The 24,197-nt window shown below is 38.3% G+C and overlaps 1 protein-coding gene across 1 annotated transcript in view; it reads left to right on the top strand.

Annotated features, from left to right (window-relative positions):
* The window catches only part of SPOCK1 (SPARC (osteonectin), cwcv and kazal like domains proteoglycan 1), a 301,716-nt gene that overhangs the window by 186,851 nt on the left and 90,668 nt on the right, over positions 1 to 24,197 (top strand). Inside the window, exon 5 of the mRNA XM_074155458.1 lies at positions 18,380 to 18,512. Within this exon, the coding sequence (XP_074011559.1) occupies positions 18,380 to 18,512 (133 nt within the window). The remainder of the gene's footprint in view (positions 1 to 18,379; positions 18,513 to 24,197) is intronic.

Raw genomic sequence — 24,197 nt, 5'->3', positions numbered from 1 at the left:
GTGAATATTACAAACAATATATTTGGTATGAAATTTGCAAATTAGACCTTAAAAATATTGCATTTCATTTGATGCTGGTCAGTTTGCTGCTTTTTACAATTGTGTCTCTTCAATGTGGTGCAGATTCAACATAGATAACTTTTAAACCTACAAAAGATTGATCTTTATTGTTCGTAAAACAGTTCTATATTTTACCATTACACTTCAGAGTTTTTCCAGTTATTGCTTCTAAAGCCTTTCAATAGCAGTGAAAGGGACTGATAACAATAGGCTAAAATTCTAATGAGTTGCGCCAGACTCTTCTTTTACGCCCTTCGCCTTGCATAGCTCACAGCTTTCTACCCTGTGCATATGGCTCTGTTGGGTGGAAAACTTTGACTTCTCTAAAGGTGGATGCAGTTTTCTGCGGAGTTCTCCTGAATTTCCTATCTTGTTCAACAACCTTCATAATTTCGGGCACAAGGCTTCACTAGGAAAAATGATGAAGCCGTAGCCAAGACCACCCTGAGGAATTCATCAGCAAGTATCTTGGCTTTTATTTTTGAGTTAGAGGTTGCAAAAAACTTATACTGTGAAGAGCTTTTCCACATGGGTTTGCCAGTTCCAAAATACATTAGCAATGAAGGCATAAATAACAGCTAATATAAGAAGTTGAAAAAGGTAAAGGTAGTCTTGGGCGTTTTATCCCTTTTACAGCCGTGCAGTTCCATCTAATGGCACTCTTTTGAACGAAATAGCATATGAAAACAATTAAAAGGAACTGCTTGCATCAATCATTTTCTTATTTGGTGCAAGTTATGTTATCAAAATTAACTTTTAATCTATTACTTCCTCCTTCTTTAATATTTCAATTTCTTTCATTCTCTTTTCATTAATAAGCTTATGATTGCCTGCTTAGTGCTCTGCCAGAACTCATCAAGAGCTCAACCTACAGATTTTCAATTTAGTCATTTTATATCAGATTAATTCAACCAATGAACCACGAATGACATTATTTATGGACATGAGCCACCAAAGTACAGTCTGTTTAAAGCTCTGTACATAGGGAGTACTAATGATGATTAGAAATCAACCCAAAATATTTTGCTTCTTTAAATATGTCTCTTCAGGTATCTCTGTTCCACTTATAAATTAACTATAGAAAGGCAATGCTGTGCCATTAAATTTTTAGGCAAAAAAGTAATACCACAGCACACTTGTGAAAGGTATATTGCTTGTATCTCTAGATTTAAACCAGTCTTATAATATATGATAGCTTCATTCCCGTGAGCATCTTCTGCATCTTTAAAAAAAGAGGAAGAAAAAATCTTGATATTGCTGTGTAATACTGCACACTTCTTATTGTTCAGCCAATTTTTTAAGGGAGTCAAGGAAGGTAACACCATGTCAATGTGCATTGTAATCAGTCTATATCACCAGTGCAAAACTCCTGTGTGATCTCTCTAATAGTTGGAAGAGGCGTTCAGATGTTTGAAATTCAAAAGCTAAAAAGGATATGAAGGAAGTTCTGTTCTGTAGTTTGAGCTCTTCCGCTTATTCTGTCTTCCTTGCATCTGCTGTGAAAGTCAGTACTAAATTCTCAGTGCCAGTAGACAAAAGATCAGATTTTATCTTATAGCAACCCTCTTCATGACTTCTAAAAACTGAGAAGAGTTATCATTTCAGAACCCCACAGCTCTCAGGGTTTGGCCTGGTCGGTTTGATGGTCTGGAGGCTGTTCATGAGACAGTGTTGAACCCCAACATTCACTTTCCTCGACAGGAAAATATAGGTTCATTAAAGCCCATCTCATACTTACATGCCTGTACAGTTGGAAGCCAATGGGGTCATTTTACGTTTGGAGAATCCATATTCACCTTTCTCAGTGGTATGTCTTTAATCCAGAACCGTATATTCATTCTAAGCCACTTTAACTGGCTACAATGTAAAGCTGTCTAAAATAAATAAATAAATAGCAAATATGTCACGATAGATTCTGTTACATTAATGAAGCATAATTACCAGGAAACATTTCTACAGATCTGTCCTATTAAATCTTTCTGGAATAGCGGGGCAGGAAGATTAACAAATTTTCAAATTAGTTAAGAGAAAATTATCAAGCCTTCATTTTGCTATCAATTATTGGATTTATGTTCTCTACTTTAACAATGAAATCCTAAAAGATTAATTGCAAGTAAATACAGAATGTTCAGTGATTGCCATTTAAAAAGTCAAAATTTCTAGCAGATTCCACAGAGTTACTTCCGACTCTAATTAGTATATTGAAAATAAAAAGAAAAAAAAAAAATCTTGTATTGGAGCAAATGTAAAACTGCCACCTCTATGAAATCAAATATTGCAATTAGGTACAGTACTTAAATCGGGGTTTTTTTTTAAATTTTCATGGATTAGCTCTTAACTTTGTAGAATTATCTATGCAGTCTTTGTCGTCTCAGTTTGCCCTCAGCTTCCTAATGAGAAGTTTTTCACACTGGAACATTTTGAGAAAGTGGAAAGAGAAATGGGCTTAAGATGAAAACAAGCTTTCAGCTTTAAGTAGTGAGTATACTTGATCTGGAGTTTTCTGCCAAAATGGTTTTCCTGTCAATTCAACAAAACATTTCCTAGGAATGTACAGAATAGTTCCTGACAAGAAAGTCTCTTGCCTCAGAAATGTGAGGAGGATGGTGAAAAGACCTTGAAAGTAGAATGTAAAAAAGAGAGGTTAAAGCCTTGTGACTCAGGTGGAATAGTCTTCTGGATCTTCCAATAAGTGGCTGCTGGCTTTTCTTTATGGCTTTCCCTCAAAACCTATGGCTTTTATTCCTTTCTCTTTGTGTTAATTGGAGAAGGGATTTGGTCTCATCAGCCTAGGTGAATGCCCTAGTCACTGGGCTGTCAAATTGGTATCTGTCCATGTCTGACCCAATAAATATTTCATTAATTATGAAAATTCACTCAGTTATGGCATTCAGCTGGGACCCAAGCTCAACTGAGTCGGTGCTGCTATTGTTAATACCAGGGTAAATAAAATCCACTCCCACGACTTCCCACCATACCACCTTTCAGAAGTCAGTAAAATCAGGCTGATTTAATCACCACCTCCTGTCTTGATGATATGACAAATATATTTTACGCTAAGGTTGTGAAGAGAGTCTATAGCATACAGTTCCCCCAAATGACTTCAGTATTCAATTATCATTTGTACCTAGAGAAAATTAGACATTATTTTTTTCATTATTATCTCAAGAGATGGAGTAAGGCTTTGCTCCTGTAAAAGTGTCCGGAGACATTTTTTTTCCTCTTTTCTTTATTTGGAAGTGATCTAGCATTGCTGCTTTCATGTTTTATTTCTACAATGGTAGAGATATGAAGCATATTCGATTATTATTTCTGAAAGATGAAATCCTTTGCCTGGGTCTTCAATGATTTCTGACAAATGCCAACTATTAAAAAAAATTCCCAGTCTCCTTACTTTTCCATTTTCTGAGATAGTATCTTTAATAAGTAGATATTGCAAAGATGACTTTCCCAGTCGCCCTCAACTAGCCTTTTTTTCTTAGAGTTCTTTTTGCATACTAAAGAATAGGCAATTTCTATCATTATCTCTCTTTATACTTTTCCAGGACAAGCAAATGCTTCAGTGTTCAAAGGAGTTGCTACTAGACCTGCAGGATTCAGGAAAAAAAAATCTCACAAATGTTGTGAACGCTTAGTGATGTGATCACTCTAACTGTTGCAGTATCTTGCTTATATTACATTTTAAGTCTAGCAGAAAAACTTGCCTTGAAATAAATATTCTCCGACACTCTCTGTACTTTCCTCCTGTCTAGATCTGCACTTAGCAAAGAAATGGTCTTGTCCTTTAATGAGGGCTTATGTTATCTCCCACATCTGAATAAACATCTATACAACATAACACAGCTTTAAAATAAAGAATAATTTTTGTACCTTGAGGCTCTTTTACAACCCTGTAAAAATTCAAAATTATGTTACTTTTCCAAAAAAAGGAAAATACACCCAAGGACTAAGGCATGCTGTGCAGTTTATTTGAATCCCAATTATTTTCACTGATATATTCTATCTCCTGTGTATTTTTATGTATTTTTATTTGTCGTCTGGCCTAAACTATATTCTCATCTGTAGTTTTTTCTCATCTTTCAGCACTGTAATTTGGAGGAACAGAACTGTCCTGACAGTTATGTTTGGGATTAGAGCAGCTTTCTACTGCAGTCCCAGTTTCGACCCAGACTGAATCCATCATCCGCACATGCAGCTAATAAAGAGAATTGTCTTTGTGTCACCCACACTCATACTATATGAAGTTTAGTAAGAACCAGTACGCTTTGCTTATGCTGGCTTTATTCTAACTCTGTCACAGCTTTATTATGATAATATCTAGAAAAATGTTATTTAATATGTATGGGGAGTGACAGTTGGGAGCTTTGCTTTGCTGATTTACCTAGCCTTTAGCTTTGATCGCCACAGAACTCATCTTCTTCTATGAAACAAAACAAACCATTCTAATTAGTTGGTTGTTACAATCAGTGATCATCAAATGTGGAAGACTAAATAACTCTAGTAGTAAAGCATAATGTGAAGGGGTTTGTTCATTTGTTTAATGAGTTAAGAAGTCAAGAGAATATCATAGTTAAGAGTTGAAAATATTAATAAAGAAACAAACCTGCTCCTCTTCTCTACCATCCAGTCTCTTGACTTGCTCAGAAGAAAACTCAACAGATAGAAATACAGGGAACTTATATGTCCTCTGCTTTTTCTCTCCTCTTCTTTAGAAATTCTTTCTTTGTACCTTATTGGCATTTAAATTGATGGTCCGTGTTGAACAGAAAGGACATTTTGTAGTTTCATTGTATAAATTAGTCTGTCCATTCTTCATTGCTGTACGTTGTAATGCTGTGTGCCATTATTCTGGTCAGTCATCTGGCTTTAAATCTCTTTCAAGTCCTTTGACAGATTTTTCTAGTCTTAGCTGATCCAGTTTACCTGAAGCCCAAGACTGCCAAATTGAATTACACTGCGGTCATTCCTGCTTAGCACCTCATCCATAGTTAATTTCTTGAGCTCCTATGTTTTATCTGTGTATAAATTTTTCATTTGCGACAATATTTTAGCTTAGCAAAGGAAGAGCTCAGAAGTCTGAGGGGTTTTTTAATTAGTTCCTTTGTTAGTTCAGAAATTTTTGCTTCGTTTTGAAGCAGCTGCCTGTATAACCGAGGTTCATAGTCCTTTCAGAAACTCATATTGCAGTTTTTGATGAAACACAATGAGAGCTATTCATTCCATAATGAGTTTCACCCAGCCCTTGACAGCACACCAGCAGTATGTTGAGTGCTGAAATGTGAACCCTGCCCTCTTCACAGCTGAGTAGAGGAGAGCTCCGTCACTGACACCTTAGGACCATGATCAAGATGAGATAAATTGTCTGCAGACTCTTGGTGAGAAAACACAAGCTGAAGTTTCAATGTTCCTGATATTCGGTGGGCTGATTACTCTAGTTCACCTGTTTATAGGGCTCTCTGCTAAATTCTAAAAAGTAGGAAAGAACTGAGGGTCATTAGAGCGTGAATCCAAAACACAGTTGTTGATGTATAAAGCAGCCTTACCACAGCTCTACTGCAACCCCCAGAGTAAGATTTAACCAGGTTTTGGCTTCCTTTATATGTAAGGAAATGGGGTTGTGCAGAAGGTATCTTAGAGCATGTAAATTACTTTTCAGCTCTGGGAAGAAACAAACTCACATTCTGTATTTTACCTTTGCAAATAGGTCCTTTCGTCACCAAAAGTATTATTTACTAATGACCCAGAACTCTGATAGGTCTAAAGGTAAAAGTACATTTTGTATCTGAAACAGTATACAGACTGAAAATAAGAGAATATCTTGTAAACAAGCAAACTGTGAGAATGATTGTTCAGGTGATCTGAAAGGAGTTTAGGAAGCAGATATAGGACATAGCTAAATTCATGACATTTTCCTCTTGGATGTAGTGAAAAGCAGAAAGATAATGTGCTGTGGCTTGTATCAGGGAAAGGAAGCGTATGGTTAAAGAATAAGTCCAGATGATGAATGTGATGATAGGGAAACAGTGACTGAAAAATAGAGAAGGTGATGTGAGAAGAAATATTGTATGCTTCATTTTGACATAGCGAGCTTGTAATGCAGACAAGATGTTTCTGAGAAGAAATCACAATAATGGTACAAAGACACAGAAGGATAAACCAGAAAGGACATCTCTAAAGTTTCTCAGACTTCCAAGGATTCAAGTGTAGAAAGGTAAGAAGACTGGAGTATTACAGGTAAAGCGCCAAAATGACATTGAAAGACCATCTAGAGAGAATATAATACTTAATATGATACTTCCTAGCAGAGGTGGAAAGAATAGTTAAGAGTAGGTGAAGAAATAACTGCTTCTCCGAGGGACCTCATTTTTGAGGTTGAATGAAGCAGAAGAAAGTTCCAGAGTTAGTGGGGGGAAAGTGCGAGGAAAGGAGATTAGCTGGGGGGAGGTCAGAGCAGAGCAGTCAGACTGAAGGACTGGAATCAAAATGGTTAAATACAACAGTGAGTAAGAAAGGGCACTGCAATTTTTTTCACAATTTTATAAAATTCTCTTTAAACAAGCTGACCAGATCTTGAGAAAATAAGGCTGGAGGAGAGAGTCAGAAATGCCAGTCAGGCAGAAGGTAGACCACAGGCAGGAGGTTTTGAGAGAAGAAAAGGGTTTTATGAAGGAATGCAGCAACATTAGGAGAAAAAAAATAGGATTAATTTGCAGTGAAACAATTAGTGCATTCCCTACATTTCCACCAAAGCAGCAGAGAAATGGTAGAAAGAAAGAATAAGAATAAAGTACAAGGAATAAATAGCAAGTAGAAGGACAGTGGATAGAAGGGGATTGAAAGACAAGCTGCTGAAAAAGCCATTTGGGAGTTCACAGGAACAGAGCTCAGTACACAACAAAAACATGGTCAAAAGAGTGGCCATTTCTTATGAGTGAGATGGTTAATTCAGGATTAGACCAAATGAGTTGATAGAGATGAAGAAATGTTGACCCTTGTTCAGTCCATTAGTTTCTCATAAGCTGAGTCACAAGGGACGAATTGGGACGAAACAGAGCAGTGGGGACACAGATGTGTAATTCATCACGGCAAGATAAACAAAGGGAAATGTGTGCTGAATTGAAATTCAGGTGGGAAGGAGGGATTGAAAGTAAGGTGCCACATATTAAGCCAACAACATTATCTGCACTAAACTGATTTCTCTGTAATAACTTAGCAGCAAAGTATTGAAATCCTTTTTTTTTTTTTTTTACAAAACCTGTAACTTTATGCTATATATCTAAATATGTCACTGGTTAAGTCCCGCTTTTTCACATGGTAAAATATGCTTTTGAGGAGGCTGCTATAAAATGCTGAAACTTTCAAAAGTGTAAATGCAGAGCTACCTTGCTGCATTTTAAAGGCACCTGGAGCCTCTGTGGGTCGGGGAGCCTATGGAGCTACATATTTGAAGAATGTGGGAAGAATGGATGGTTTGTAATGTATGGTTGCTAGGCTTCAGGATTCAAGGTCACAGCAAAGTGAAATTTTAATAACTCAGTGGAAGTAACTCATGAAATGTATATCTTGCAGCTTCTGCAAGTATGTCGATTGCACTCATCTTCAAATTTTACCTAAAGGTGTGTTTCACCACGTGCTGTCTCTAGACTGGATCATGTGCATTCAGTTAGTATCATAAATTAATATGATTATGTAAATTCTGTCTATCAGTTTGGGATCTTCCTGAAGCTCCAGTCACCTTTCATTAAGACATAGCCCGATAAAAGATGGGGAATGCTCTTGATGGCCTCATTTGAGAAGCTGGGAATGGTATAGATATTATGAGCTCCATCTCTAGCATCAAATAACCAGACAGGCAGCACTGAATATGTTGAGAAATTCAGCAGAATGTTTAGACGTTCATAGCACTGAGCTCTGTAAATCAGCAGTGCTGAATAAGCAACAGGAGCATTAACCTATTTAGATGCTAAAAAGGATGGGATTTTAAAATTACCCCGATCCTTATAATATTTATAACTGGTTTGGTTAGCATGCATTTCACTCACATTCATTTTATACTGACATAGGAAACTGCATTCTGATTATTTTCCCAAACCAACCTTGAATAGTGGATTTTGACTACACTCTGGAGGTGGCTTTGGGATTTTTGGTTTTTTTTTAATTGTCTGTTGTTTGACAAACTAATTCTATCCAGAAATCATATATGAATTCTTAGGTAATGGATGCTAATTGTAAAAATCCTAACAGCTTAATCTGCTGTAGCTTTCTTGAGAATTTAATAAGCCTCTCTCGTAATAAAATGTGTCAGAAGGGGCAAATATTTTGCTAGCACAGTTTGTAACTGATTGTTGGTAGCATGGTAGCAAGTATTCACACAACAGAAGTACTGTGCAGTCATTTTTAAAAAGAAACATTTGGTTTGGTGCCTTAAGGGCAAGAATTATTGCTGTATTTTTTAAAATGCATTTACTTTCTCATCCCTACCAGCAATATGTCAATTTTTCTGAGGACTGCATGTTATTCGCCTTAGGAAAAGCAAAATCAACATAATGAAGCAGAACACAGCTGAGCTGTCTAAGGATGCTTGGGTTGGGGGGTGTTCGTTGATTTTTCCCCTGCAGTTGCAAAGTGACAATAAGATTTCTGGACCTTTTTGCTTCAGAAAAAAAAAAGGGAAAATAAAAAGAAGAAAAAAAAACAACACACTTTTGGGGCAGGAGGGCTTTTTGGAAGGTAGAAGTAAGGAATGTGTTGCATGTGACTGAACTACTGCCATTGCTAGAATTAGTAAGAACGGGTTATAAACCATATGGAAGGACGTAGAGATGATAAAAATTCCAGTGTGGGGCTGCCTCCTAGTTCAGGCCACTAGTTCGTACCAGAACTTTGATTCTGCCCAGCAGCTGAATGTCTGCAGAGACATGAGACATCAGGGGTTTGACGGTGTTAAACTTGACAGACAGCATTTGGCCAAGAATGAGGACCATTTTAAAGCTTGTCTGTCCACAGCTTCTGAGAGGTTCATCCGTCATGTTGGAACTTTCTGGTGTTATTAAATGCTGCCAAGAAATCTGCCGTGATTTTTAGCCTAAGTAACTTGCACCTTTCTTTTCACACAGCTACTCAACCACGCGGGGTTCAACATCATAACTAGAAATATGAGCTGTAGCAGGGAAATGGTGGAAAATGACTGCTCTGCCACATTTGGGGAAAACAATTTTGAAGCTGTCTAATTGCATGAACCAGGGCATGGTGAGTGAGGATCAGCTCTCCTTCCCAACCAAATGTGACAGCTCAGATTAATCTCACATGCGATCGAGCAATTCAGCTCCCTCGGAGATCTTGGCAAGCTCCGCCAGTGGGAGGAGGCAGACCTGATCAATACAGTATTTTAATATCAAAATAATCAGATCCTGGGTAGAGGAAAGGTACCTTCATCCTCTTAAAAAGTATTCTTTTCTGGTAGCAGGGAAAAAAACACATAGACTGTCATAGAAAGAAGGAAAAAAAGCCAATGCCAACAAAAGCATTACATTTGCTGCACACTTCACCTTTAAGCACTCTGAGCCAAGTTACAGCATCTCACACAGCATTCAAAATCCAGGGTTTAGAAGTGGCTGCTGAAGATTACTACAAACTGAGAAGTGGTAGAGAAGATTTCAGCTTTAATTATGAACTTCCTGCTATCTCCCCTCCTCCTTTGAAATTCAAGGCACTTCATTTTATTTTTATATAGTTTGGTGTCTTAGATTTCTTTTTATGTTAGTATAAATATAACGATGAAAAGGAAAATAATTCTCTTATGAAAATTCATGAGAACAGGCAGAGTTTAGAAGTTGTGTTATTTATTCAGGAGAGCTTAATGACTTTTAAAAACATCAGGATTGTATGTTTGTGTGGATTTTTTGGTTTTGTTCTTTTCCTTTGTGTCCCTTGCCAGTTTTCATATCTGTGCAGCTGTGGAGCATATGTATTGGGTCGGAAAGTTGCAAATCATTAAAAATTTAGATTCAAAAATAAATTGCCTGTAAGCACAGTAATATATTAGCTAAGAATGTAATGGGACCTTTCAAACACCATTTTTATTTATTAAAGTGCCCAAAGGCAGAAGTCCATGTGCTTCTCTAATGACCTTAATAAACAATCTTATCATTTTTAGTCCAGGAATAAATAAGGCCAGGTACTAACATCTCAGAAGGATACTTGTACTGAGACATGCTGATACTGCGCAGAATGAGTTATCTTGGCAATTTAACAGTAGCCATATTTAAACGCTGTATCATAGCTGTTTAGGCACAGGACATGCTGTTGTTTGAGGGGCCATGCCCAAGTAGATGCATTCGGGGGGTTCTCTGACTTAGTGTTGCTGGATCTCAGAAACTACCTGCAGCAGTGGTATCAAATCAGTTAAACATACTACGGTTTTTCTAGGTCCTCAGAATCTATGTCAGCTTTTCCAAATCCTCTGTTTCTTTAAAACACAGAAGAAAATAAAAAATAAAAAGATTCCTTCATCTTGCAGAACCCATAACCTTGAGCATCCTGGGCCCTAAGACCTTTTATTCTCTTTCAAGAGCTGGTTGCTAGCTGAGCCTAGTAGGATCCATGCAAGAATCTTTAGGGCATTTTCCCTGTGAGATGTGTCAGGACTTTTTCTTGCAAAACATATTGCTGTACCGAAACTTTCAGTCTCTCCTATATCTAGCTGACAAGTTCCTCCTGATACATTGTTTGCCCTATGCTTATTTTTATACCATCTTCTTACTGTTGGTAAGAAATAGAGGCTTGACTCTTCCTTGACTTTTCCTCTTCCTTTGGAAATACCTATTTTTCATTTCATTGGAATGACACCTGATACACTTTCACCTTGATCGTCAAGATTTTCCTTTTTTCTCTTCTCTCAATTTTTCATCTCCAGCTCTATCTTCTGAGTGCAGTGTGCTTTCTGAGAACAGTCCTGTGGCTACTGGTCTGCAGCAACGGACAGATTTAATTCCCAATATAATTTCATCGGTGTCATTGTTTGAAAGAACGGCAAGGAAGTAGATTATCCATTTACTGTGGGAGAAAGTTTTGAACAAGCCTCATTCTGCCAGAAAGGTCCCCGGTCACCACCATGCCCCATTAAGAATCTTTGCACATCTACCAAAGTACAGTGAGCAGAGGCCTTTTATTTCCAGATCTGTCGGGGAGCAGATATGAAGGCAGTAAAAGGAAGTAATCAACAGCCTTAATGCAATCAGATAGTTGAAATTATTTCTTTGAATAATGAAATTAAAGAAAGTGGCAGGATCTAATTCCAATGGGATAATGCTGAAATGCAAGGCAGCTCTGCATGTTGTTATTCTTTGTATGGGAAGGTGTAAATTCCAGGTAGAAAAATTACTCTAATCATATGTTTGTTCTCATTTTACAATGTTTGTATTAAATAAGGAGTCTGTTTCTAATTCAAAAGCTTAGTGTCTTTTTTTTTTTTTTCCCAAGGTAATATGTGTAGACTGGTTTTTGCACATAGCTTGACTGGTAGTGGCTCAAGGTATATACAGCTCTTCTGAAAAATATGAAAAGCTGCAGAAAGGAGGCCAAACTCATAGCTCTAATAAACAGAGCACAAAAATGATACAAAGAGAGAAGACCGCGTTGCCATTTATACTGGCAAATTTCAGCTTTGTCATTTTTTTCCTCAAGAACAAGAGAAACAGCTTTTTCAAAGGAAAGATAGAAACAGCCAGGCGCTGCTGGGTTTATCTTTAGTGTGATAAGCTTCCTTCAGGGAGACAAGAACAAAACTGTGCACAAGGCATGGAGAAGGTACAGGCAGTACATTTTAAACTCTTTCCACAGTGAATTGTTCCAGCTTCAGGAAACCATTTAAGTTTGCTTTTCCAGAGCTCCTTCCAGCTTCTCAGTAAACACAAATATTTGGTACCTGTTTTGGTGCACCTTTATTTCATTAGGGCTTGGTTGATAAACATATGTGACATACAGCATTTTGGTTTGATATAAGGTCTAATAAGAAAGATGGATAAAGGGAATCCTAATCTTGAGGAATGTCTCCGTGTGAGCTGTAACTGAAAAGTAATGCACACAACTCTCAGTCCACTAAAGACAAGGTTATATGGAGGATCCTTGCAGTAGCTGTGGCCACCAGTGGGTGCCAAACTCCAACCTGCCTTCCTGCAAACCCTGAGGATGGCGAGATCACCTTTCCTACATGGAAGAGGTCTCTGGAAGAGACCACTGGGAAGAGATGGTCTTCCACGCTGTCAGCCCAACCAGGAGCAGGGCTATGAGGGCTTTCAGGCTTCTGGCTTCAGAGCAGAGGAAATAGCAACAAGAGTTTCTGTCTCTAGCGCTTCATGTGTCAAGGCATCTGCAAAGCCCCAACCTCAGGACCTCAAGGTCACTTGCAGCCTGAGATGAACCGTCACAACACCATGTAGACCTCCAGTGGCAATGTCATTAACAGTTCACTAACACCAATTTATCTCCATGATATAATTTGGTTGTGTAGTTAAGGCCTGTTTTATCAAAAAGTTCCTAGCCGGCTCAGTACCATTCAGATAGGAGCTGAACTAAGTAGCTGTATTATTTTAGGCAGCAGAAACAGAGAGGTGAGCGTTGCAAGTGATTTGCAACATGTATTGAACCAAATTCTATGCTTGTGTAATGTCACTGAAACAGTGACTTCAAGAACGAGAAGAGACAGCACCAATCTCTCTATTTTGTTTACCTGACACTTTCTGTTAGAAGAAATCGTGTAGCTTGTTTGTTGGGGGTTTTTTGAGAAACTTTCTGCTATTATTCGCAGCAGACCTTTGAAAATTCATCTAACAAAAACTCTTTGGAGTAAAGAAGTGTCTTCTTATAACATTACTAAATATGTTCTAAACTATGGCAGAACTTTCACTTACTGTCTCCTTCCTCCCAAAACTTTGGCAGGACTTCCAAAATAATAGCCTGGCAACTTGTATTCAAAGGAGCCTGATTTGTAATTGCACTAAAACCGTCAGTGCTTAATCTGCTAATTTACTGTATGTTTATTCGGGAATAACTAGTCTTGAAGAGGGGTAACATGCTCTTAATGTTGTAAATTTTCTTCTGGATTAAAAGCCTGAATTCTAGTGCATTTTATGTCTTTACTAATATTAAAGTTCAATTGAATTTGCACTTGGATGATCAAATATAACTACATAAAAGCACAGCGTTGGTCCTGCTTATAAAATCTGTTGATATTTTGGCTGTTTCTAGCTGGCAGTGATAAGACAAATGTAAACTGAAACAAAAAAAAAGTTGAAATAATTTGCCATTTTAAATTATATTATAATTTCACATTTTTTTTCTGTTATAGTCATTATGCAGCAAAATTATGCAGCTTATTAAAATATAATTTTCCCATGTTTTCTGGGAAGTTGTTGTCTCAAAATTGAACACTGATACTTTCAATTTGCACATTCTGTATCAAATTTACAAGGTCCCAGTTTTAATTTCATATCTTTATAGACCACCTAGTCATATCGTACTATATTCACCACAGGTTCACCTGGAGACTCCATCAACAAGAGAAGTCAGCTGGAGAACATAGGCTAAGAGATCATTGTCTTCTCAATAACTAAAATAACTAAAATCTATCAATTAGTTCAGTAAATGGTAAGAAAAAGAACTTTGTGTGGTAGTTCAGAAGTAAGTATTGGGTGAAACTAAGTTTATCCACTTCATGTCCACTTTCACTTCCTATGTTGTGGTTATGATTCTCTTTGCTGATCCCTTCCAGGTTACACCCAAAAAGATAAATTATTCCCTTTTAAAAAACCTCTTCTAAAATATTTCACAATTTTCAATTTTTCCAAGATTATTTCAAGGCAAATAAAAATGAAATTATTCATAGTTCTAGGATCTGTGTAAAATTTAAAATTAAATGCAAGTAAAACAAAACGTAAATGTCAATTAAAAAGAAACACCATTTTTGTGCAAGTAACTTTATTTTTGCCTCTGGCTTTGCCAAATTTTATTGCCATATGTGCTCATTTGTGCCATCCTGGAGAGAATTGTTACAAGCGAAGATGCGGAGATCCCTAAACAGCAGAGCCCACTCAGAAACCTGGTCAGGAATTAAGGTTGTGGATTTTTTTCAGTGTGAAATATTTTGTGTGAAGCACCGGGTTTGATAAACTCCTGCTCACTGAAATGCATAGTTCAAACCCCGCAGCGGGCTGTCAGTGCCAGGAACCAGTGCTGCCAACCAGGAGCACCTCGATGTCCCCAGCCAGGTGGGGAGAGAGGGGGGGATTGGTGTCCCCATCACTGGCTGCCAGCTGGGGCCAGGCTGCAGCTGCTCTCATCAGCTCTTACAGGGCACACCTGGAAGCCTTAAATTCTTGGGTGGAGCCAACTTTTCCTAGGTCTTCTGAGCTCCCTGTGTTGATGTGTAAGTGTTTGTGGCTCTGGGTCAGGCTGAGGCAGTGTGTCTGGCCGGGGCTCCTGTGCTTGGTCCTGGCAACCCCGCTGCATTTTCTCTGCTCCTGTGCAAACAAAGCAGATGTAGTCTCCCTGTATTTTCACAGAACGTGGTAAGTAGTATGTCTGCGTAATGACTAATGAAGCTGAGTCAGCGAACGTTTTCCCTGTGTTGAAGTGTGAATGTTTTAAACCACTAAAATTTCTTTATGCATTAAAATGTTAAGAGGCTGAATTCTGTAAAACTTAATTGCTCCTTAAATCTTACACCTCTTGGTGTATTGGTTCACCAGCCTGAAAAGCAAAAGCAGGCAGGGTTTGCCTGTAATTCTTAATACAAGACATACGTGTCTATTTGCTTCTGGAATATTGAAAACACTTGGCCCTCTTGTCCTTATAAACGTGGCAGCCTTTTACCCCAGTGGGGAGTTTCTGGTTTGTTCTTTCTCCCCAGTTGTTATTTTCTAATGATTTGTGGCAGATCCTTCCAACTTTGAGTCTTAAAGGAGGATTAAAGTTGGTGAAGTTGTCAGAAAAAAAAAAAAAGGCCTAATTTACTTTGGCCTGTCTTGCTCCTGACATATTTATTCTAAAACAGGATGATTAGCATAGCAAACCGTGTTCCCAGAGCATGTGAATGTGCACTTCCATTGAGAAGGGATTTTCAGCCTGGCTGCTCGTGGCAGCCAATGTTCTTGTCTAGGTTTTAATTTGTTTGTTTGGATGTTTGATGTGTTGTTAGGGGTTATAGGATTGAAAAGCTTCCAAAAGTCTTATCCAGCCTCTCAAAATATCACTCCAGGAAAATACATGGTTTACTTTTCAAAACTGGATGTTCTCCCTAGGAAACAGGTGCTTACCTGTATTTTTAGGGGGGAGGAGGGTGGAATCTGTGTATCCAGTTAAACTTTCAGCTATTGCTGGCTTGGTTGAGCTGACAAAAATTATTTTTGACTTGCTTCAAATAGAGTGACACTTTGCGCTATTGTTTCTGACAAAAGTGTAGCTTGAAAAGAATATATTTGTTTTTGAAACCCAGATTGTTTCTTGCAACCCGAATGGGTGCTGCGCTGGGCTGCCCGTTACACCACAGGTGCAGGAGGGTCGCTGCAGGTCTCTTGCAGCAATCCCCTGCTCGTGATGCTATGTATGTAGTATGTATGAAGTGCTACTGAAATTGCTAACTTTTTAAAAGAATAAAATGCTTTGAGATGTAATCTGCTGTAAATTCATCTTGTCACTAAATTTCAGTCTCTTTGAGAGAGTAAATTTCCTCTTATTATCAAAAGAAGATCCTGAAGATGAACGTGGTGGGGGAGGAAGAGAATAAAGTTACCTTCAGTGTCTGTAAGTGGAACACCACAAATCAGGTTCAGGTGAAACCAGTCTAGTCCCTGGCTGAGGGGGAGGAAGGCTCAGCTCTTACACACACCGCTGGCAGTGACTGAAGGCAGCTGCACCCAAAACACAGCTCAGGCCTAAGGCTGGGCACGTTCCTTTTTTACTCTCAATTAAGTGCTGGAAAAGGCCACCAGGCTCGATGAGCTGCTGAAATGGCTTGAAATGCATGAACTGAATAACTTTTTTTTTTTTTTTTTTAAGTTAGGATGGGAGAGTGGAAATCATTATTGGCTCAAGAAGAATCTTTGAATAGAAACTGGCTTTGCAATAGGGATCTTGAAGGGACGGGTGACTGTAAGGCTGAGCGGAGAGGGACAAGCAGCCATGTCCAGAATGGGCTTTTCTTGTATGTTTATGGTGCAAAATACCTGAATGTGGTTTGGTCCACAAATGCTGTATGATGTATTTCATACTTGCCTCCAAATCCTGTGATTTGATAGGCATCAGACTAGCTGAGAACTTCAATCTACATTTAATTTTGATGAGGTGCTCATTAATTCAGTTGCATATCTCCGTCCTGCACTTGTTATGGCTAATGGTTTTGATGATGATGGCACTAAACCATACACTTCAAGTTTAGCATTTCTTAGATGTTTTTCTATAGCTGATCCTAAAGCTATCTTAGCAATTTTACATATAGACACGGGTCTGTCTTTTGAGATTGTGGAAACCAAAGTCTGCTTTGTGCCATGATCCATCCTTCTGCAGTCTCCAAAGGAGAAGCACAGCACCTCTCACGCCTATCTCCAGGCTCTGCTCATCAGTATCCACAGTACTGCATCCAAACCTATTCTTGGTTCTGAGTTTGTGCGTTTCTAGAAGTGCGGGGCTGTAAGTAAAGGGAATGAGGAAATTTTCTTGTCAAGCTGAAAAGACAAAAGAAATGCCTGTAATGGAAACAGTTTGAGAAAATAAGATAATCATTACATTTTAGTAACAAAGCATTGTTGGAGGGGAGGAAGCTGCAGAAAAGTCAGTTACTCTGGGAAAACTTAAATAAATGGTTTGTAGAGCCCCGGCAGAACAGAGCATGTCTGCAGAGATGTATTTAGGGGTTCAAAGCCAAGAACACCCCATGTGCAGCATTTAGCATCTGGTATAATGGTAACTCTGCAAGGCAGAATGCATCTGAAGGAGGGAAAGCTGCTCTGGGCATTAAGAAAACTTCTTCAAAATAACAAGGGAATTAAATACTAGGCTTCTATCTTCATAGATATCTTGATTGGATTCCTTCTGTGGACACAAGCTTCTTAGTAGTACTATTCATCACTGTGACAAAGGTTAGACTTCAACCAAACTAGAGCTGCGATGAAAGAATAGAATTTTTATTATTTTAGCAGCCGAATGTGTCATTACATCAGAGTCGGTATTATGTAGCAAATTGCAAGCTGTAGTGAAATTGCTTTAAAATATATCTGTATATGTTTTTCTAAAACTGTGATAAAGTCATTCAGCGGCGCATTGAAATGTATTTCTAGCTGAACTGCTATATCGTATCTTTTTTTACTCTGGTATGAGAACAGATGGCAGTTATTTTTCTTAACAGTCTCCAGCAAAGCTGATGCGATGCCTTGCCTTGTAAATGTTTTCAAGTGAAAGACAAGTACACGCGGCCAAAATGAAACTGCGTTGTAACATTGACTTGTGATTTCTAAAGCAAACTTTTAATCAGCTTACAACAGTGTGCTGGTGATAATTACTTAATGTCGTAACAGTCGAGTAGCTCATTGTGACAGGAAAATGAGCTATTAATCAGTATCAATTGCACATGTTTTATAAGAAGTTTTTGGAGCAGATGTCTTTTCATAGACATTTTTAATGCAATAATTGAGTAGTCCATGACTTGAGGACAACTGCAGTCACTCCCGTGGTTCAAATGCATTTGGAGATGCTCTTTGTGACTTTATAGCGTTCTGAGGGGGACTGTGATTGATCTGAGAATAACAGCTGTTCAGCAGCTGGCATGCTGAGAGGGCTACTGCACGTACAGTGACAAAGTTGTGAAGGGATTTTAGATGTTTTTAAACTCATAATATAAATTGCAATGTTTTTCAAAGGATTTTGGTTTAGAATTGTCACTGCCTTAACAGTAACTTGGCAACTCGGAGAAGGCCTAGTGAAAATGTCTCTAAATACAGCCTGATGTGATGTTACTTGCCCGCTTCACCAGAAGCGTTGTGTGGTTGAACAAAATGCTGTATTCTTAAGTGAAGTAATTTGTGGTTATAAATCAAAACGAAGCTGCCAAGTGTTGTAGATCTAGGACTGCCTACCAATTTATGACTTTTTTTTATTGCTTACTGTAATGTGCCATATTATAGAAGCATTGTTAGGAGCTATATTTAATTTACTTGCTTTAAATTAATACTGTGGTGAAAATCTGGCTTTGCCTTATTGAGAGAAAGTTTTGTTCTTCTGTTTTATAAAGCATGTTGAAGAAAACCTGGTGTCTTTTATTTTACAGCCTTCGACAAAAGAAAGGGAACTTGGCCCAGAAGCACTGGACTGGACCAGCTAACATAGTAAAATGCAAGCCTTGCCCCATGACACATGCCAGCCCTGTCTGTGGGTCTGATGGACACACGTACACCACCAAGGTGAGTTCTGCTTGTGACTGGTCAGCAGTGGTCATCCAGGCTGTATTGTGAAGACAAAATAGTCTTCTTTAATAGGCAGTATTAAATTAGTCTACTAATAAAATACAGTTTACTCTGATTCTTGGTATATTTCTGTGTTAAAAGTGCTGATAAATGTAAATTTTTTACGTATTTGATGGACAGCAAATCAGAATGACAAACCAGAGTCTTATGACTTTCATGATTCATGTTTCTCTAAATAGCTCGTTCTTGCTAATGAACACTTTCAATATTGATGATGCAACAGAAGAAAATTCATTTGATCAGATTGGCTTGTTTGGACAAGAGGATTTTGGGAGAGTTCTTGTTTTAAGATTTGGTCTTCAAATGGTGAAGTACCTTGATGGTATCATTGCTCTGTGCCTTACCTTCCTTCACCCCCGGCTGTATGGGCAGCATATTACAATTCATTTACATCAGTTTTAATAGGCTTGTGTGCCAGATGCAGCATATACGGTCCCATAAAAAAAATTTCCTGTAACCCAGTGGGGATAAACTGGCTCACTGTTATACTGAAAATACGATCACCTTAGGGCTTGACTCAATAAAAGAAACTGGCTTCATAGTCACTCAGTGGCCCAGCTCTCCCATTAGGAAATGAAGCCTTCCCTGTCTTGGATACATGTTCCATAAACAGCACTTCAGGCACTGGAAGTCATGCTTAGGGAATCTCTTAAGGTTTTCTTCTCCTCCTGCAGGCAAAGTAAGGTTTGAAAGCCAGTAAACTACCCTTTAAAATCCAAAATATCCCTTCCCCCCCCCCCCAATCCAGGAAAATAAAGTGATTGGAGGGAAAAATTCTCTGCTGTGGTGTAACGATGATGATGTTGCAGCTACATTCTCAGCTGGGCAGCTTGAATGCTTCATCCAATAATGGACACGAATATTAAAATGCTGACATGGCTAATTCATTTAAGCCCCTCTTCTGGTCTGGCTGAAGGATTTGCATGGCCAGAGGAGCAAATCAACAGAAACACTCTCATACTTTCACACACAGACTGCAGAAAAAGGGCTCCCAGTTGCCTGTTAAACAAGCTACTCTCTTTAATACTCTCTAGGAGCATGTAAGACAGTAATTTAGCATTCATATTTAGGATTAAAATTGGGCTCATTTTGAAAAGAAATTTTCTTGTCTGAACTCTTGAGAGTGTATAAGATATTCTGTAGTAAATAGGATGTCTGAATATGCGATGAAAGCTATTGAACTCGCTTCTGTGCATCTTACCTGCATCCCTGTTAGCTCTGAATCTTTTTTTTTCTGACCTTCTATCTTTCTTGCCATAAGATCCAAATGGTTTTCATCAGTAATTCTGTCAATGTCATAAATTCACCAAACTGTTGTGACTACAGTGTAAGCCTGACAGCTGTAATGAAGACATCAAGCAATTCCGCTTGCTGACATGCTTGACTGTCAAAGACGTACCTCCCAGAAGTTGATTTTGTTTGATTGTGGTGTTAGTCTTTTTTAAAGGAGACTTTTAGAAGATTTATTCTGAAGCAGCTTTGTCTCATCTTCATCTACTCTGTGTTTAACTATCAATTGCTCCTGTCCTAAAAGTTGAAAATTATAGCATCTTGTTGGTCTCTTAAGTGCAACAACTTCTCTTCCACTGATTTTGCCCATGTTCTCTACCTTTGCCCAGGGAAGGCAGGGTTTCATTGCTTTCCAAGCACTGTTCCACAGGTGCGATTGCTTGTCCCTTTGCAGATTTAGAGTTGCTTTTTCTAAATTTTTTTTGATTAAAGGCTTCTCCAGTGCCGTGCTGACTGGTAATCCTTCTGTAACATCCAGTCCTAGCAAGGGGATGCGCATCTGCTTAACCTCTACGCAATATCAAGGAGATGCTTACAGCAGTATTATTGTTCTGTGCTATATACAGTACATTGTAAATCTGGGAGTATATTATTACAGTGACCTGTAGAACATCATTGCCTCTCTACAACGTCTTCTAAAAGCTCTGCTTCGTTGATTTTTATTTTTTTTTGGTCGGTTGGATTTTTTTTTTTTTCAAAAGACAAATTTTGGTAAGTGAAGTGAAATTACTTTAGGCAGAGCATTAAAACTAAATGACATATTTTAATGTCCTAACAAATAACATTTTTATAGTCAGTAATGATCATGGGTTTCTGATATCTTTTATGAACAGATTACAACTGCTTCCCTCAAATTCACCATTAGTTTTGACCAGATAATGTGATCCCTCTTTCTTGCCCGTAAATCACTAAAATCAAAGCTTTTCTTTAGTAATTTTCTTTCACATGCAGTGCTGTTGGCGAGTGTTATTCCTGGCACTGCAGTGCTGGCGTGTTCCGTTATTGACAGTGAAAATGCAAAAAGGTGGACATTTGAGTGTGAGCAAATACCACCGTGCTTTGCATTTGTATGTATGTATTCGTATCTGGCTCGGCATCAGCTGCTTTGTGAACAAGTGATGATGCGCTGGGCAAATGAGAGGATTTTTGCTAAGCTTGTAAACAAAAAATGGAGAGTAGCCACTACATTTAAGGGGGGGAAAAAAAGTTTTCTGAAATTGAGTACTGGCCGTCTTCTCACACAGGCAGAGGCAGCACATATGTACACACCAGCATTTTGATGTGTCCTGGATGAGTTACATTTTTTTTGCCTTTTCCTGATGGTGGAGATGGGGTTTGGGCTTTGAGTTCTTGGCCTGGCAGAGCAGCACCAAAGCATCCTGCTAATGACTGGGGGCTGCTCTTCAACACCATCAGTCATGTTTGTATCGGGGATTGCTCTCTCCGTCCTTGGAACTGTTAGCTGAGGTAAAAATGTATGAAGGAAGTGGTACTGCAGAAGTATGACTGTCTGATAAAAATTAACCTTAGGTGTCAATAAATGCATAGTAATTCACATTAAGATAAAATAACCATATATACACATCACAGTCTCTTATTTAGCCACTTGATCTTAGAAGAATTCTGGCTGTTTCTCTGAAGACATCGTAATGATCCCTGCCAGGCAAAAATGCAAGTAAAGAGTTAAAAAAAGGAATTGAGAACAAGAACAAAACATTATTGTTTCTCTGTAAATGCCTGGACATCTCATTAGATTTGGTTATCATCACTTCATCTCAAAGCTGACATGGTAGAACTAGGAAATGCTTGGAGAAGAGTGGTCTGTCAAGTGTGGAACCTGCAAGGAAGCCCAGAATTAACTAGAACGCTTCAGCATGGTTTTATATGGAATCATGACTAATATTGGAAAAGGAATGTTGTACTTAATAAAACAAGATCTAATGATGTTGTAAGTCAGGAGTTTCAAAACAACGTATTTTTATTTTTTCAGCTCAAAATAAAATTAGGAAATTCACCACAGCACAATATTGTGCAGGACAAAGATATAAATGGGATTTCTATAAATCCATGGAGAATGGATCCACTGCAGGCTGGTAAGCCTCTAGCACACTGAGTCCCTAAGCCAGTGATTACCAGAAGCTGGGATGATTGGTAGAGTGCAGCAGGACTGATTTGTGCTGTTTCTAATTTGCTGCTACTTCTACTCCTTTGTTGCTTTCTTACTCTTAAGGGTCTGGAACTTGGCAGGATGCTAGGCTGAGGGATCCCAGGGCTGAACTAGTCTGGTTCTTGGATTCTTACGCAAAAGTGGAGGAATCTACATCTTTAAGGCAAGCTGATACTGGGGCTAACATACTCACTTTGTCAAAGTAGTGCTCTTAATTAAAGGAGCATATTCCTTTTCCATTTCAACTTTGACTTGGATTGAAGTTTCTTTTTAATCAGGTCCTGATTATTCCTTATATCACTTTTATATCATTCCTTATAGCATTTTTAGTTACTGTCCCTTCAAAGTTTAGCTTCAGAGCTTAAAGCAAAATTAAGACTGCAGAACTTGATCTGGAACAATGTTTAATAGAGCTTGAGAAATGTGGAGGACTCTGATTTGTTTTATTTTTATGAAAATTTCAAGAAATCTTTAAGGATTCAATTCCAGGAAAGTAACATAAACTGCATTTTTAGTTGCTCTTCTTTTAAATGATGTCTTAGCCATTCCTGACTGGATAATAAAACCCTCCATTCATAAAGGCTATATGGCAAAATAGCAAAAGCATCATCATCTTGCTGGTTTGCACTGTTTGATAATCCTCAGGCTGTTATGCTCTTTGTTCTAGTGCTTTCTGCAAAGATTGCATTTTGAGAGAAAGCATTTTGCTTATGTTAATTATAGTGCTGGTGATTTGGGGAACTGACTGTGCCCATCCACCTCGATTATAAGGGATTAGGATTCTCTGAAGGCAGCTATTTGCAGACCAGCAGAGGAAATGTGTTTGGCCAAGCAGAAATATAGGCTACATGGCGTATTCTGGAGGACCACTACTGCAATGTGGTGTTATGTCTGGACACCTCTGGAGATGCTCAGTAACTGATACTGTGGATAAAAAAGGGGGAAGCAGAATCATGGATCCTGACTCAGGTTAAAATCTTGGGTTAATGGCGGGTCTGAGCATCCTTGGGAAGTCACTGCGGCAAACTTTGAGGATTTCTAATGGAATGGCTTTTCATCAAAACCAACTTTTATTTTTTAACAAGTGAATTTTTCTTCATGAAGAAAGATGTTGCAGGCCTAGAAGCAGTAACTTCTTGATAAAATTGGGGATAGTGATCCAATCCAAAGCAAACTATAAACTGTCACGTTTAAGCTTACTGGTAGATTTAGGTAGACTCGGGATTTTTAACTTGGTCCCTCAGTTCCATTATATACATAGAAGCCTTCAGCATCTTGACTAATTCAAGGGCTAGTCAAAAGAAACTTTTTTTATCTTTTCCATCTTCATTGGAAAATATTCAAAGGTGTTGGTTTCCAACATGAAGGTAAATGGGCAAGTATTGAAAATGATGAGAAGTCTGAGTCCAGATCTTGTACTACAGGGGATTTAAAAAAGTCACCTAGACTATCACAACAGGAGTAATGGGTGCCGAGTACTTTAGTGGATCTTAAGTTGAATTAGCTTCATATATGGGAGTAGTACGGCTTGAAAATCTTGCCACTCTTCAGGCATTAAATATTTCTGGTTCTTTTCCTGAAGTGTCTTCAAAACTTGTCTCCATCATTGATCTAGGTTATTTCATCTGCTTCACAGACGTGCTAAAGCTGAAGGGGGTGAAAATGTTTGGTTGCGGTGTGTGGTTCCTTTTTTTTGTTTTCCAGATGACAAACTAGTTCTTGTGGATGATATTTTTTTTTTTGTCACACCAATAATTCAGTGCTTATGCATGACAAAATTTGAAGACAGATGTAAAATGTGACCTATATCTACTCAGTCCTTGTACCATGTTTCTATCAATAGTTCCTGCAACTTTTTTGGACTCCCATAGTTTGGGAAACTTTAGAAACTCTCTCTCCCCCTTTCCTGTTAACTTTGAACTCTATAGGCTCTAGGTTTGTCAAAAACTTTACTGAGTCTCTACTTGCTGCTTGAAATTTGGATGTTTTAAAATGCACATGCTCTCTCCCATATTATAAAACTTTGTAGAGAGAAATTGCTGTTTCCTGCGTGTAACAGCTCTATTTAATACTCCAACAATACAAAGCACTTCCATAGTATATTGCAGTCAGAGTTTTCAAAGCTCTTCAAAGTACTAATGAATTAAGCTTATGGGGTAAGTAAG

Source organism: Numenius arquata, chromosome 11 (assembly GCF_964106895.1).
Source record: "Numenius arquata chromosome 11, bNumArq3.hap1.1, whole genome shotgun sequence".
NCBI classification, from domain to species: Eukaryota; Metazoa; Chordata; class Aves; order Charadriiformes; family Scolopacidae; genus Numenius; species Numenius arquata.
Note: the sequence above shows the minus strand (reverse complement) of the source record. Positions and strands in the feature narration are given on the sequence as shown.